The following is a 15,628-nucleotide window of genomic DNA, read 5'->3' on the forward strand; positions in this document are numbered from 1 at the left end:
CTTTACTCACTCAACCTGATAGTAGTCTCTCTTTCCCATCTAATTCCCCTCCTATACTCTCTCTCTAGAGCCCCTGTCTATTCCTCTGTGCATAGTCCTTTCTTCTCTTTCTTTCTGAACTTCCCCACTACAGCCTATTCTAACTTTACTTCTCTCTTAATTAGTCATACCTATCTAAACAAAGAAAAATATCTACTTTCTACCATGTTTCTCTTGTATAATGAACTGCTCTGTCTATTTTTGAATAACTCTATATCTTGTAATCCTTGTATGTACCACTACTGTTTGAGTTTACGTATTGTATAATTTGTTATTTGTATCACTCTTTAATCTGTTTGGGGCTTTTCCCCCGGGCCTTCACTTAAAAAGGGCATGTGCCCAGTCGGACCTTCCCGGTCAACAAACATTAAATAAATAAATAAAAATAGCCCATGGTTACTTTTATAGGCATACATGCGTGAGCTCTATAAAACCTATAGACCACAATAAGCTTTTAGTAAATATTACACACATACACAGAACTGTTGAAACACTTTAGATGAGTTAAACAGTTTACATATGTTTAAGTGTAAAGATGTCAAATGAATTTTGATAAGCGTATCAATAAATATTAGGAAGAGGGTGAAAATCCTATCTTTCAAGCCCCCTTGTTAAACCCTATATGCTCAAACTACTTGTACTTCCCATTTCAGTGGAATTTTATGATTTATGTTTTGATGATAAAATGCAAATGTTTGTCACACAAGATTCACGCTAATAATCTCAGTCTTGCTTTATAAAAATATATGCAAGCATGATATACTTTTTATTTTACAGCCTTGTTATTTAAAGCATGTTTTACATGGGGAGTAATGGATGAGGCTAATCACTCAGGTGAGATGAAGGACTCACATTCATTAAAAGAAGTGAACTGACAGAAGCAGAATAACAAAGAGCATATTAAAGACAGGATTGCAACAACCTACCAGTTATAAGCTCACCTGTAACTATTTAAATCTCTCCATATTGTCATAATGTTTAATAAGAAATGTGTATGTAACACTGCACATTGAAATATATTGTTTTAGCTTTATTTAGTAATCCATATATTTACACCTTATTCATAAAATGGCATTTATTCTCACACATACATGAGCATATGTGTACATTAATGTTAATATCTGTTGGTTGAGTATCAGGCAGAAAAACAGTTTGACTGGGATGTTATTCTTTGAAATGCAACATACTGTATATCTGTTACTCACAGCAACCCTGAAATTGTTGCAATACTGACGTGAGAAGAATGCAAATATTAACACACATGTCATATATAATAATACACATATACCATAATTAAAACAAGATAAACACAATATCATGTAGCATAGAAACATGTTGGCAGATTGTAAGTGCAAGGGTTCATTACTCACTCGTAAAACAAATGTCAGAGAGGAAAATTCAAACAGTGGATAAGGAGGAGGAGGAGAGGAAGGGAGGGGAGAGGGAGAGAAATAAGTATTTGTTATAGGTGATAAGTTGAGTAGATATGTCAGAAAGGAGAAGTAAAGAATAAAAGCAAGATTAAGAATAAGGGAAATAAAATGAAGATATAAACAAGGAAAATGAGAGACAGGGTGTATATAGGTTTTAGAGGAGGCAGAGACAAAATTTTTAGCCAGGAGAACAGCATGTGCAAAAACAGGAATATGGGAGGAATTCTATTAGTTGCAGCTTAAATGTATGAAAGTTACAGAATGCCTTTATTGATAAAGGGATTGTATTCTAGACTTTTGCTACATAGTCTGAATATAGGCTTTGACCTCAGTTTCTGTAAGACTTATAGATGTCAAGTCGATTTTTGTCAGAAGATGATGATTTGGGAGGTAGTGGTGGTGGAGAATTGTACTTATAGCTGGGCAGAAAGTGGGATTAAATATAATTTTGTGTGATAAAAGAAGTTGGGTATAATTTAGTTGGTGAGATAATTCTCGCCAATTAGTTTTTTATTGTTGAACAGTGATATGTTCTGTGACTTACATGAACTGCAAATCTTGCTTCCTGGTAATAATATTGTTTTAATTTAGATTTTAGGGTGGCTGGACGGTTAATCAAGATGGGAAAACCATATAAGAGAAAAGGGAGTAGGTATGTAGTGTCGAGTGGCTCTGGTACATACAGTAAGGAAATTTTTACCTCTATACAGCAGTCATAGTTTTTTGTGATTTTTTTTTAATTGCTCTGTATGTGGAGGCCATATTTCATACATACTTGTGTACAATGCCCTAGCTTGCCAATATACCAAAGCACTGCAGTTTCAATCATTGTGTGCTGTATTAAATAGTCACCTTTCAGTTTATCTCTCCCAAATCTCATATGCTTGGTTTTGCTGTATTTATCAACATATTATTCTCCTGTGCCCAAATGGTCAATTTAGTCAAGTTCTTTTGCAGATGTGCCCTATCTGTAACACATGTAATCAGTTTACCCAATTTCAAGTTATCTGCATACAGACTGTAGAACACCTCAAATGAAAAAGATAGGTCTGTAAGACACAGTCTAACAAATATGGGCCTAGGACAGAGCCCTGTGGGGCACCCTGGCTTTAACCAAGAATTTCACCTGTCCTGTTGCTGTATGATACTTGGCATGTCTGAGCTATCCATCATATCCAGTGCACATCAATATGTAGTTGTTCTAATTTATTGATCAGTGTTTTGTGCATGACCTTGTCAAACACTGAAGGTAAGTCTATATAAATTACATCACAGCAGAATTTTTAATTCATAGCTGTTATTATATTGTTATAGAACATAATGTTACAGGTAGGAATAGATCTATTTTCAACATATGCATGCTGATATATGGTTTCAAATCCCAACCTTTCCATTTCTCACAATAACTTATCTAATATTACTTTTTCCATAACATGACAGTAGACCTAAAGGTTTGTATGACTTTGGGTTTGTCTTACTTCCCTTTCCCTTAAAGGCAGATTTAATAAGCACATATCTCCAATCTTGAGGAATTTGTTCAGCTTGTTTATTTCATTTTTCAAAGTTGTAGTCTGACCCATTTTCCATTTCTTACATTTTTTGTCTCTCACCTTAATCAAGCATCTTGTTCTTATGGAAATGTATCTTTCTGATGTTGTGTGCCTAGATCCTGCTGTTAAATTTTTTTTAAATTTTTTTGCACTCAAACAAGTTCTCTTTCAAAACTTTCCACATTTATTCTGCAGTTTTCCCATTAAATGCATCACTCTAATTAGTTTTACCCAGTGACCTTTTTGCTTCCATATAATTTGTAATTAATCTTCTGTGTGTTGGTTTAGATTTCAGAATTATCTAGCAAAAAGTTAACATTAATAACTTCATGATCACTGTACATCAATGGTAGTAAGACATGATACGAAGTAACAGTAGTTTGTTCAGGAACACAAACAATGTCAAGTATGTTCTGCTCCCTGGTAGTTTTTTTTTACAATCTGAAGGAATTGCTGTTCCTGAACGTATGTTGTGAATAATTTCCTTACTAATGTTGTTGAATCAATGTTATTCCAGTCTGTTTCTGACAAATTTAAGTCCCCAGCTATTAATATTTTTGCATCTTGTGTTTTATACAAGTTGTTGTCTTTCAGCTTTTACCGGTTAGGGGTTGCCACAGCGGAACTCCGGTCCGTTAATGATTGGCAGTAGATTTTCATGAATGTCGAGGTGCCAGATCGACGTTCAACCTTCAATGAAGGCACGCCCATTTACGCATGTGTATCGAATGCCCACCCAACCGCGGGGAGGACATGCAGACTCCACACAGAAGGCCTCCTTGCACTCCAGCTGAGAATCGAATGGGAGAACCTCTTGCTGTGAGGCAACAATGCTACCGCTGCACCACCGCTCATACAAGAATTGTATGAATTCTTATAGGTCATCAGCATTTGACTTTGGTGGTCCATACACTCCAACAATTGTTATATGTTCCAGGGTTGTCTTTATTGTCAGTTACACAATCTATGGTATTGATGTTATCACTGAACATGAATCATCACAGGTCTGAAAACTATCTTTAATCCCTATCATAACACCTCCATCTGATTTTTTGTTAGAATGTCTGTTATAGTAAAAGCATTCTACTCTGACAGAACTGGTTTCCAGTTATTGTTCTTTAACCATGTTTCACAAACAGTGACAATATCACTCTTGTGGGAGGGTAGCAAATTTTCCAATAAAAAAAAAAAAAAAAAAAATATATATATATATATATATATATATATATATATATATACATATATATATCTTAATGCTCCTAGCATTAACAACCATTAGGGATGCATCAAATGTTATTTGTAAACTGTTACATTTTCCACCTGTCAAAAATTCTGCCTTGTTTTTATCAAATATCACAAAATATCCACTGCAAAAATTCTCTTTGCTGGTCTTGACAAATGCACACCATCCTACTTGAACATGTGGGTGCCCAAAATTAAGCTCTGATGCTTTACACATTTCCATTTTTAAAAACAGGACATTTTTCATGTAGGTATTTACCCCAAAAATTTGTTCATTCACAGTGACCTGACTGCTTTCTATATGTGAATGTGAAAAATATGTCCTAACACTTGTACAATCTGTACTATCTAATAGGGATATACGTTCCCTAGTAACAGTCAGACAGTTCTTGCGGATGAGATAATTTGTACTGAGATGAATAAAAATAGATCCATACTGCCTTACATTAAAGCATTCTAAGACTTGTCTCACATCTTCTATTTTTGCTCCTGGCAAGCATAACACTACTCAATGTTCATTATCTTCTCTGCAAATATAAGTATCAATTCCTCTAATAATCGGATCTCCAATTACAAGAATATCTTTTCTGACTAGATCTGAAGAATCTTCAATGTCTAAATCAATAATATCTGTTCTATCAATTGTTTCAAAGGAATGATCTTCATCACAATTAGTCTTATTAATCCCACTGTTTTCATTGTATATTACATTTGCAAGCATCCAGTTGGTTTGTACATCCACAACTTGAGCCACACAGTGAAAGTCCGTCTTTCTCATCTTTTTTTGCTTATAGTAATGTTCTTGAATCCTTTCACATTCAGTTTTGATTTCTTCCCTTTCACCTGCCCCTTACCTCTTCTTTTACCTGCCCCTTACCTCTTCTTTTACCTTCTCTTTTGGAAAAATGCTGCTTTCTTCTGGAGGCTGAATGCTTTCTTTTTGAAAAATGTTATCATTCCCTGTAACCTGTGTGTTACATGACAAAGCAGTGTCCTTTTTAGTATGTATTCTCTTTGCTTTACAGAAATTTATCAGTTTCTTTTTCTTCCTTGTTATTTGTTGTGAACTTCTTTCTTTCTTTTTAATTTCCTTTGAAGTGCTCTGAATCCTCAGATTGCAGAATGCTTGTATCCAGAATTACAAAGTTGTCAGTGGCATTATCTTGTTTTATAGGGGCTGAGTGATCTCTATAGACAATAGACACGTCATTTCTTAAATGCGTTCTATTTACTTTTGCCTAACATTATTTATCACATCAGTCCAGTCATTAATATATGTAACAATTCTCCAAGTTGCACCAGTTGCGCAAGTGCAATCGCCATCAGTAAGCCTAGATTTACTACTAATAATGGTAAGCAAATCAACCATTGTTTGATATCAGGAACACAGATCACTATTGTTATCGGGCATTGCTATTAAATATTGATAGCATTTATTACACTATACAAGATATTTGTACTTTAGCAAATCATTAATGGCATACTCATTTAAGGAATCCTTATTCAGCTGCAAATGAATACACATTTCTAAAAGAAAAGAATAATAAAAATCAGTTACCACAGAATTCAAAGATAACTTAAATCATCTTCAATGAGAAAAATCATGCAAACAATACACATACAACTAAATACTAAATTAAGTACAGTAAATTTGTTGCTCTGACCATATTCTGAAAGTCAGACGAAAGCTGAAATTTCTTTACATTGGATGCAAATGTGCACAGTAGCTTCTGCTCACTATTGGTTGCAGTCACACCTGTTTTTAACAGTAAAGATCAATAAATCACAAACCAAGACAATATTGTTTAGAGAAGCTCTAGATTGTCCTTTTGCAGTCTGTGGACTTTATTGCTAGAATTTGCTTGCCTAAAACCTATCCCTTTCTAACAACAAACAGTGGAAATTAAAGGTAAAATAACAAAACATAAACCAAAGTAAATTTTATCTACTGGCTATCCTTTTCCTTCCTACAAACAGTGAAAAACAGTGGTAAGAAATAAAATATATACTCAAATAAAAGTTCTTTCTCTAGGCAACTCCATAGTCAAATACAAACCAAGACAGGATTGTTTAGATAATAGTGACAGGGTGAGTTTGAGGGGATGACAGAAAGAAAGAGAGATGGCTATGAAGAAAAGCAGATGAATACATATGTGCTTTGGAAGTATTACAGTATATAGAATAATGCTTACAAACTAGTCCCAATTCCTCCAGGTGGTCAAAGGCGCAGACTCCTGTTGTACCTAATGTTGCACAAAGCTGTATAAACAAGACAAATGTTGGAAAAATTGGTTATTTTTGTGTATGTATGTCAATGACTTTGTTACATACTAAAAATTTAAACATTTCCTATAATTTAATTTCAGATTAACACCGTCTTTTCAGGAAGACACTCTTATCACGAGTTGTTGTTAGAATTATGCAACAACTGTACCCCAAACCTAAACTACACATGCATAGAAGAAAAGTTGCTTGCATTTATATGATGCTGAAGAGTTTTGTAAGTTATACACATTAAGTTTTCATACTGCAAGCTCATTAAGTGTATACCCCATTTCAGGTTAGAGACTAGTGCCTATATTTATATTAATACTGTGAGCATTACCAAACACTGCTGGCTGAAATCTGCTTATAAGACATTCTGTTCACTGCAGATATAAAAGAAAAATAAGAATCTAAAAGTCAATATACTTTCTGCAAAATTTTAATACGAGTTTGCTCTTCCTGACAGTTTGATGTGACAATGAATAACATAAACGTTAAGTCTGCTGTGCACATGACCATGTAACCATTTCTCTTATAAATATCCAGAAAACAGTAATAAATCTCTCAAGTACATTTCAAACTATTGACAATTAGCAGATATCCACTAAAAAGAACCCATCTTCAAACTACATCAAATAATATTTCAATGTTTCAGTGTTCTACTCTAAATATAATAATACAGAAAGCTCAAAGCCTCAGAAAAGGATTCCTGGGAGTTTATGCTAAATTACAAAACTCATATACCATATCCCCAAATAACTATACATCTGAAACTACGAAACTCATTCACCATATTCCCAAATAACTATCCATCTGTAATTACAAAACTCATATACCATATTCCCAAATAACTATCCATCTGTAATTACAAAACTCTTATACCATATCCCCAAATAACTATATATCTGTAATTACAAATCTCATACACCATATTCCCAAATAACTATCCATCTGTATTTACAAAACTCGTACACTATATTCCCAAGTAAACATTCCTCTTTAATTATGAAACTCATAGACTATATCCCCAACTAAATGTCCATCTGTAATTATGAAACTAATACACCATATTCCTAAATAACTATCCATCTGTAATTACAAAGCTCTTAGATCCTATCCCCAAATAATCATCCATTGGTACATTGAATCCTGACAAAGATGCAGATCGCCTTACATTAAGTGGAAGAGAATTTGATATTTTTTCTGATTTACATCTGAAGGAATTATTCAAAAGTTTTTATCTAGCCACATAGATATCAACAAATATGTTGACATTCTTAGTATCTGCTATATGTGATGTAAAGTTCAAAACCCAGTGTTGCTGCTAAAGTTTCAGTTTTGAGGAATTTAAACACCAAAATAAAGTCTCCTCTAAGCAACCTATATCTGAGAATAACTTCATTTCATTCAACCTTAAACTTAAATAGTTCACATATGAAATGCATTTACTGGTCTGTCTTTAAAAAAATATATGTGCAAACTTATAACCTATTCACCATACAGAAAGCACCATTTCTCTATGTTTTCTAAACAGAATGCCTATCAGGCCAATATAGATCAGTGCTACTAAATGGTTTCCCTTGTTTTCTAACAGACTATCTCAGAGAAACACCCCTTAGAACCTGAAATCCCTACTACCACAAGTCCCCAACTTTCACGTCCCCAGAGATAAATTCTGTTACACAGATTACATTTTCTTTGTTTTAGCTCTTAAAACATGGGGATTCCTCCCTCCAGACATACATCTATAGGCTTCCACACTAGATTCTGACTTTTAAAAAATACTTATGTAAACTTGTTCAGTACAAAAGCTTTGCACAACTGTTGCGACCTAGAGGTAGAGAAGTATCTTCTACATTCTCCATTTCAATTAACTTACTCAAATATGAAGCACACACTTTTTATCTTTTGCGGTCTTAATTCTTCTGCAAATCCATTATAGCCAACATCATCTTTTATTCTCTGTCTTTTTCACTAGTCTCATTCCTCCATCCCTTATTGGATCCTTCCCGTTTACTATTCCTCATTCTGTTTGTTCTTTTCTGTTGCTACTACAATTGAACATATTGTGTTAGGACAGTGTGTATTATCTAATGCTGTATGAGTTCATATAACTGCATCTGTCCTATCTACTGTGTAATATTCTATATCTGAATGTAGTGAAAGTCAAACCACGGGACTGGCAAATCCGACAATAAGGCACAGACCAGAAGTAAAAAGGAAGATTTTAATCCACAGACCAAAATGACTGAGCGCTTTCTCCAGTTACACTGGCTTCATCAGAGTCAATAGTAAACACACCCAGTTACCTTACTTAAATACCATTATATTCCAATTACTCAATTAATTGATTAAACAATCTTCTAATAAATGTTAAACCAATTGATTTTGGACCGGTTTGGACTCTATTCAAGGCACTGAATTTCACTGTGGTTCTGCCTCCTTTGTCAGAACGGGTACGTCCAACCGAGATGGGCGTCCTTTTAGTGATGTTGTAGCTTACTCAGGAGTGAATGTGTTAACTGCTGGTTCTAATCAGCAGGTACGGGCTGTTGACATTACCGTATCTAATGGTGGACAAGACAATAATGCACGTGGTCCATTTGTTTTATCAGAATGGATGAATAATACTGATTTTTTTCAGTTTTCACAGCAGAGTGCTGGTATACCAGGACCTCATAAGAATGACCTTACCAATGAACTTTTAGCAAACAAGCTTAAAATTTTCGATAACAAAATTCTCAGGTTAAAAAAACTGCAACTTGAGATTGTTTATTTCAAACAATGTATTCAAGAGAAATTGGTTCCAAAGGGTTTATGAAGCAACTTCTCTCCATCTGGGTTATTGAATGATGTTTGCTTTTATACTGAATTACAGGATTTATTCCAACAACAGGGTGTTCAGTTGTTGGAATTGATTGTTAAGCATTACAGCCAACATGTTTGTGTATTATTGAATGAAATTGATGTCCTGGACAAGGAAATGAAAGCAGATTTGAACTTTACAAGGTACAAGTTTGATTACGACCGTACCTTGTCAAGTATTGATTCATTACTGGTCAAGTTAAAACTGAATAAGAGTAAGAAACTTGTTAGGGATAGACTGGCCTATCAAGATAATGTTGCATATCCTAGACTTCAACACCCAGACTCTATGAAGTCTAACATTAGGATTAACCAGGGACAACTGGGTTCAACAGTGAACCTTGAATTGGATGACACTTATGTAGATGAGGACAACTTTGTGGAGGAAGAAGTAGGACCTAGACACAGTGACAGAATTAAAGGGCTTAAAAGAAATAACCCAGGCAACAAAAACACCCAAACTAACAAAAGTAGTAACCATAACAATTTTTTAGGCAAACGCAAGTATCGCCAACAATCCAACAAGAGGGTGAACTGGAACTGATGTTTTCTAGTTTCATTGACACTAGTGACGTCCCCCTTCACTCTATTGATGTTGGCGATACTGGTGATGATGCCGTAGTATGTGCAACTAGCTCTTACCGAGGGCAGGTTGCTCCAAGAATAATCTTAAATCAAAAGGGTGACTTTAAAATCTACAATTTTACAGAGTTGCAATTAAGGGACGAATTGGTTGAGCTGCTCACTCTTGCTTATACATTTGTCCCGAGTAGATTTGGGGATATACCAAAGGAGATTATTGAGTTGAAGTGCTTTGTCCGGAAGCTCAACCTGAAGTTACTCTTTAACAATGGAGTGGATATAATCCAGGACTCTTTGCAGCTGCCTAGTGTTTTTAATCCACCTCTCCATCCGTCTCTTCAGTTATTTGAGAAGGTTTGTGAGGTTGATTTTAGGCATTCTTTTAAGGTATGTCAGAGTAAAGTGGAATCTTCAGGACATAACATTACCAAAGAACAGGCGCTACTCCTTGATGAACTTTGCCACTATCCCGTCAGGTTGATTAAACCGGATAAGGGTGGTGGCTTAGTCATCCTGGACAATCCTATGTACACAGAGAAAATGCTCTCTGTCTTGGCGACTCCAGCCTATACTGAAGCCTCCATTAATGAAATACACCGATCTCACAGTATGATGAGAGGTCTTTTCCGTGATTTATTCCTGGGAGGAAAAATAGACCTCGACACTTACAACTACATAGACATTACTTTGCCTAAACTCCCTGTTATGTTTGGCATTCCTAAGGTCCACAAGGATGTCAACAATCCACCTATGAGGGCCCTAGTGGACGGAAGATGTTCTATGACATACCCGAGTGCCAAATTAGTTGACAAGATTTTGTCAAAGTACCTGAAACACCTTCCTGGGGTATGTAAGGACTTCTGGTCCTTTTTGGAAAGTATTAATGGTTTACCGTTCGATGGTGAGAATAACTTTCTCACCATCGACGTAGTGGACCTATATACTTCCATCCCACACCAGGAAGCTCTGGAATGGTTGGCTCTCTTACTTGCAGATTTTGGAGCATCAAAAACCGAAGTAGACCTTGTCACTGAGATACTGGATGTTGTCTTGTCATGCAACTATTTCCTGTTTGACAAGAAATTCTTCTTGCAGAAGAAGGGTGTGGCCATGGGCTCACCTTGTGGAGCATCTGTGGCCAACTTCTTCATGGGGTACTGGGAAAAGAATTTCCTTTTTCCTTCACTAGACTTGATGGGTTTCGTCCAATTTTACACGAGATACCTTGATGACATTTTTATTTTGTTTCGAGGTAGTTCCATTGAAGCTAGTCAGTTTGTCAACTCACTAAATGGTACAACGGAATTCCTTAAATTCACGTTTAAGTTTTCGGTATCAGATATTGACTACTTGGACGAGAAACTTTGTAAGGATGTTGGCATGAATGCTTATACATCAAACGTTTTTAGAAAACCCACATATTGCAATTCTTTCCTGCACTTCTCTAGCCAACACCCCTTCAAACAAAAGAGAGCAATTGTGAAGGGCCAACTGGTTAGAGCGGGGAGAATGTGTAGCATGTTAGCTGATTTTCAGAGTGAGTGTGATCAGCTCGGCAATATGTTTCTTAATAGGGGTTACCCGAAACAGCTGGTAGAAGAACTAACTTCTGAGGTCCTTAAAAAGAGGTTGAGTGGGTTTCTTAAACCTATCCTCCATCAAGCCCAATCAAGTTTGAACTCTTTGCATTCTGACATGCCAGCATTGCCTAGTAGTATTACTGATTCATCATTTGACAACAATAGTAATAGTAACGGACGTGACTTTTCATTAAGTTACGTCGTTACTTATAGTTTCAGCTCTAGGGCTATAATGTCAATAATACGGAAGAACTGGCAATTTATCTTGAGTAGCCCTGGTCTAACAGAAAAACTGGGACTTGTTCCCAACTTTGTTTTCAAAAGGAATAACAACCTCAAAGAGCTTCTACAAAGGGACTTCCACAGTAAAGGCTTTAATAAACGAATCGGTATGTACTCATGTGGCTTTTGCAATTGGTGTCATAAAGTAAGGACGGGTCAGACTTATACAATAAGGGACAGGAAGTACACTATTAAATTTCCACTTAATTGTGAGAGTAGATCTATAGTGTACGTGGCCTTTTGTGAGTGTTGCCCCTCCTTTTATATAGGTAAGACCGATTGTAGACTACGTGATCGTGTCTATGAACATATGTATGCTATCAAGAAGAAAAATGACACCAACGCCTTAGCCAAACATATAGACAATTTTCCAGGCCATTGTTTTTCATTCATGGCCATCGACCAAGTAAAAACTAACATTCGTGGGGGTCCTTTACCATTACTTTTGGAAACTCGTGAGTTGGAGTGGCAGTTGAGAACGGATGCTTTTTGCTATCCGGGTCTCAATGAAAACTGCAATATCTCTGCAGTTTTGAGATTTAGGAGCTATTTAAGGTAGTGTACTTATTCTAACATATTAGGTGCACCCTGTTTGTTTGTAATGTGAGTCGGTGATACACTTTTTGACATACTTTTTGACACATTCATATTTAGTGATTTACTCATGCTATTGCATGGTATTTTTACTTAGTATTGAATTTGATATTTTTAATACACTTTGTTACATATTTTTATACAATATACTTTATATATAGTATTTTTGCTTATGATCTCTGGTTTGACTTCATATTTCATTGATTATATTCAGTGTCAATGAACAGAGGATTTGCTTGTAACAAAAGTTACAGAACTTGATTGTCATTTTATTGCTCAAACAGTAAAAACAGTTTTTACATACATGTTTATACAAATTATTTTTTGGTGATTGAATCTAATTTGATATAATATGCCACCATTGGGTTATATTATTTTTGTAACTAGATTTATGTATTTTATTAATTTTTTGCAAACTTGCACTGAATGATTTTTAATTAATGTGATGTCATTTCCTCTTAGCTTCTTATTTAAATTGAGCGTGTAAACGACATTATTGTCAATGTTTTTTCTCTGAAGAAGCCACATTATTTTGTGGCGAAAACGCTTGTCAAAAACAATAAATTTGCGTTCAGATTTTAATTGTCTGTTGGTTTGCTGGTGCAAGGAGTCCGTGTCTCTTCTGGTTTTTCTATATTATTTAAAGTAATTAAGAAACAGATTGATTACTTACACAGAGTCAAACATAAGGGTGATTACACACACAAACACACACACACACACACACACACACACACACACACACACACACACACACACACACACACACACACGCACACACACATTATATATATAAATGGAGATGAGAGAAAGTATGCACATAGAATAAGAAGCAGTAATTATAAACATATATATTAAAAGTTTTAACCATTTATACAGCTCTTTGTTAGTAGCAGCCTATGAGAGGTCAGATAGCAACTTAGTGTGCTTCTAGGTTCTGAGTGATAGAAAGTAATGAGAGGGAGAACCATTTTAGGGAGCCTGGGATATAATTAAAGAGGGAAGATAAGATAGGTAAGGTAGGTGCTGTAGGGTAAAATCAGAGAACCTATCCTGGGCTAGTGCAGGAGCATAACCATTTGTTGTCTAGGTGAGTTTTAAGTAGTTTTTTTAAAGTGTGATAAATTAGCAGTTGCAATTTTGTTTGTTGGCAATCATTTCCAAATTTTGGCTATATAGTTAGAGTAAAGTGAATACCCAGCTATATTGTTGGTTTTCATTACAGTTTAGTAGAGATTTGTTAGTAGAGTGAAGGACATGACTAATCGAGTAAGGATATAGTAGGTTTTGTAGGGCAGGGGTTCTATCAGGTTGGTTTATGATTCTGTGAGCCATGTTAAGTTGATTATAGACTAAGAGTTGTGGTAACTCTAACCATTTGAGTTGTTTTAGTGCTAAGCAGTGGTGAGATCTAAAGGCAGCGTTTGTGGCAAAACTAGCAAATTTATTATAGCAGTTGTCTAACTTTAATAGGTCTGATTTTTTATGTTGGTGAGAATTGGAGAGGCATAGAGAAGGGTAGAGACAATGTGTGTTTTAGCAATAGTGGCTTTTGTGTTGCCAGTTAGGTATTGCTTATTTCCATTTAGGGTTCCAAGTTTTATATGCACTTTCTTTATTGTTTTGGCAATATTGATGTCAAATTTCATGCTGTTATCAATAACACCCACAAGCTTAGTTTGGGTTACTGGGAAGATGATTGTATTGTTTGTGGATGTGATGTTGAATGATTGGGGGGATTGGTGGCTCTTGTGGGTTGGAAAAGCATGAGTTTTGTCTTGTTAGGGTTAAGAATAAGCTGAGAATTGTTTAGCCACAATTCTACAGCAGAAAAAGATTGTTGTGTTAATAGTCAAAGTTGTACTGATGGAGCAGCACATATCAGTGTGGAATTGTCTGTGTAATGTACAAGTGGGGCCTGTATGGTAGCATTGTGTAGATTGTTAGTGAATAATGTGGAAAGAATGGGACCAAGTATAGATCCTTGAAGTACTCCAAAAGTGATGGGCAGCTGAGAAGAGAGGTCTTGTTGCCATTTTACAGCTTGTTGGCATCCAGTTAGGTAGTCCAGGAACCATGCAAGTGCAGAATGGCTTAAATTTAGTTGAGTGAGTACTCTATAAGTTTATTATGAGAGATGGTGTCAAATGCTTTGGATAAATCAAGAAAGACAGCAGAGGCTATTTTACCATAATTTATGTGCTGATTTATAGTGTTAGTAAAACTTATTAGAGCTGAAGTAGTACATTGGAAGGGACAAAATCCATGCTGGGTTTTGGATAGAAGATTATGAGTTAGGAGATAGTCCATAATTTGTAAGTGAATACATCTTTCAAGAATTTTAGACAAAGGTGACAAGATAGATATTGGCTGGTAGTTGCACAGTTCTGTTGAGTTGCCTCCTTTATGTAATGGGATAGATTTTACAGATTGATGGAACTTAGTGTTTAGAGACAGATACTGGGTAGGAGCTGGCCTCTGCAGCTATTTTAAGAAATTCAGCTGGTACACTGTTAGTTGCTAGGGCTGCTGGCTTTAGCTTTTTAAGCAGCATTTTTACTGTGTTTATTGGGACAGGTTGGAAGGAAAAGGTATTAATGTTTTTACTTAATGTGGGAAGAACTGGGGGGTAGTGCTGTTGTTATTTGAGAAAGCTAGTACTGTTTCAGTGAAATATCTACTAAATTGTGTAGCTATGGTATCTGTGATGTTAGATGTGGATGGGGAGGGTGTGCTGGAGTTTCCTGGGAGAAGAATTTTATTTATCACTGCCCAGAACTTTTGTGGGTTATTTTGATGTTTATTTTGGATGTTATGGTGGTAGTTTATTTTGTCTTGTTTTATTTGTTTGGACTTATTTCTAAGTTCTTTGTATGCCAGTTGAGCTGCTTGAGATTTGCCTTTTTGCCATAGATACCAAGCTTTATCTCTCCTTTTTAGCAATGATCTAGTTTCTTTGGTAAGCCATGGGGAAACATTTGATTTTATTCTGATTGTTCTAGGTGGAGCTTGTACATTTACTATTTTCAGGAAGGTGGAACTGAAGTACTCTACATCAGACTGTAGCGGGAGAAGTTTAAGAGGTGACCAGTTGCAGTGTTTGAGGGTGGAGATAAAGTCTTGGTGGTTTAAGTTTCTTTTATTCCTAATTAGCTACTATGTGGTATATTGTGTTGGATTTATTTGGTGTCTGAGA

At 35.6% G+C, this 15,628-nt stretch overlaps 1 protein-coding gene across 1 annotated transcript in view; it reads right to left on the bottom strand.

Annotated features, from left to right (window-relative positions):
* HDC (histidine decarboxylase) overlaps window positions 1-15,628 on the bottom strand; it is a 908,850-nt gene that overhangs the window by 524,868 nt on the left and 368,354 nt on the right. Inside the window, exon 5 of the mRNA XM_044076311.1 lies at window positions 6,457-6,523. Coding sequence (XP_043932246.1) covers window positions 6,457-6,523 — 67 coding nt within the window. The remainder of the gene's footprint in view (window positions 1-6,456; window positions 6,524-15,628) is intronic.

The sequence above is a fragment of the Protopterus annectens genome, chromosome 7.part0, assembly GCF_019279795.1.
Source record: "Protopterus annectens isolate FY-2018-M chromosome 7.part0, PAN1.0, whole genome shotgun sequence".
NCBI lineage: Eukaryota > Metazoa > Chordata > Ceratodontiformes > Protopteridae > Protopterus > Protopterus annectens.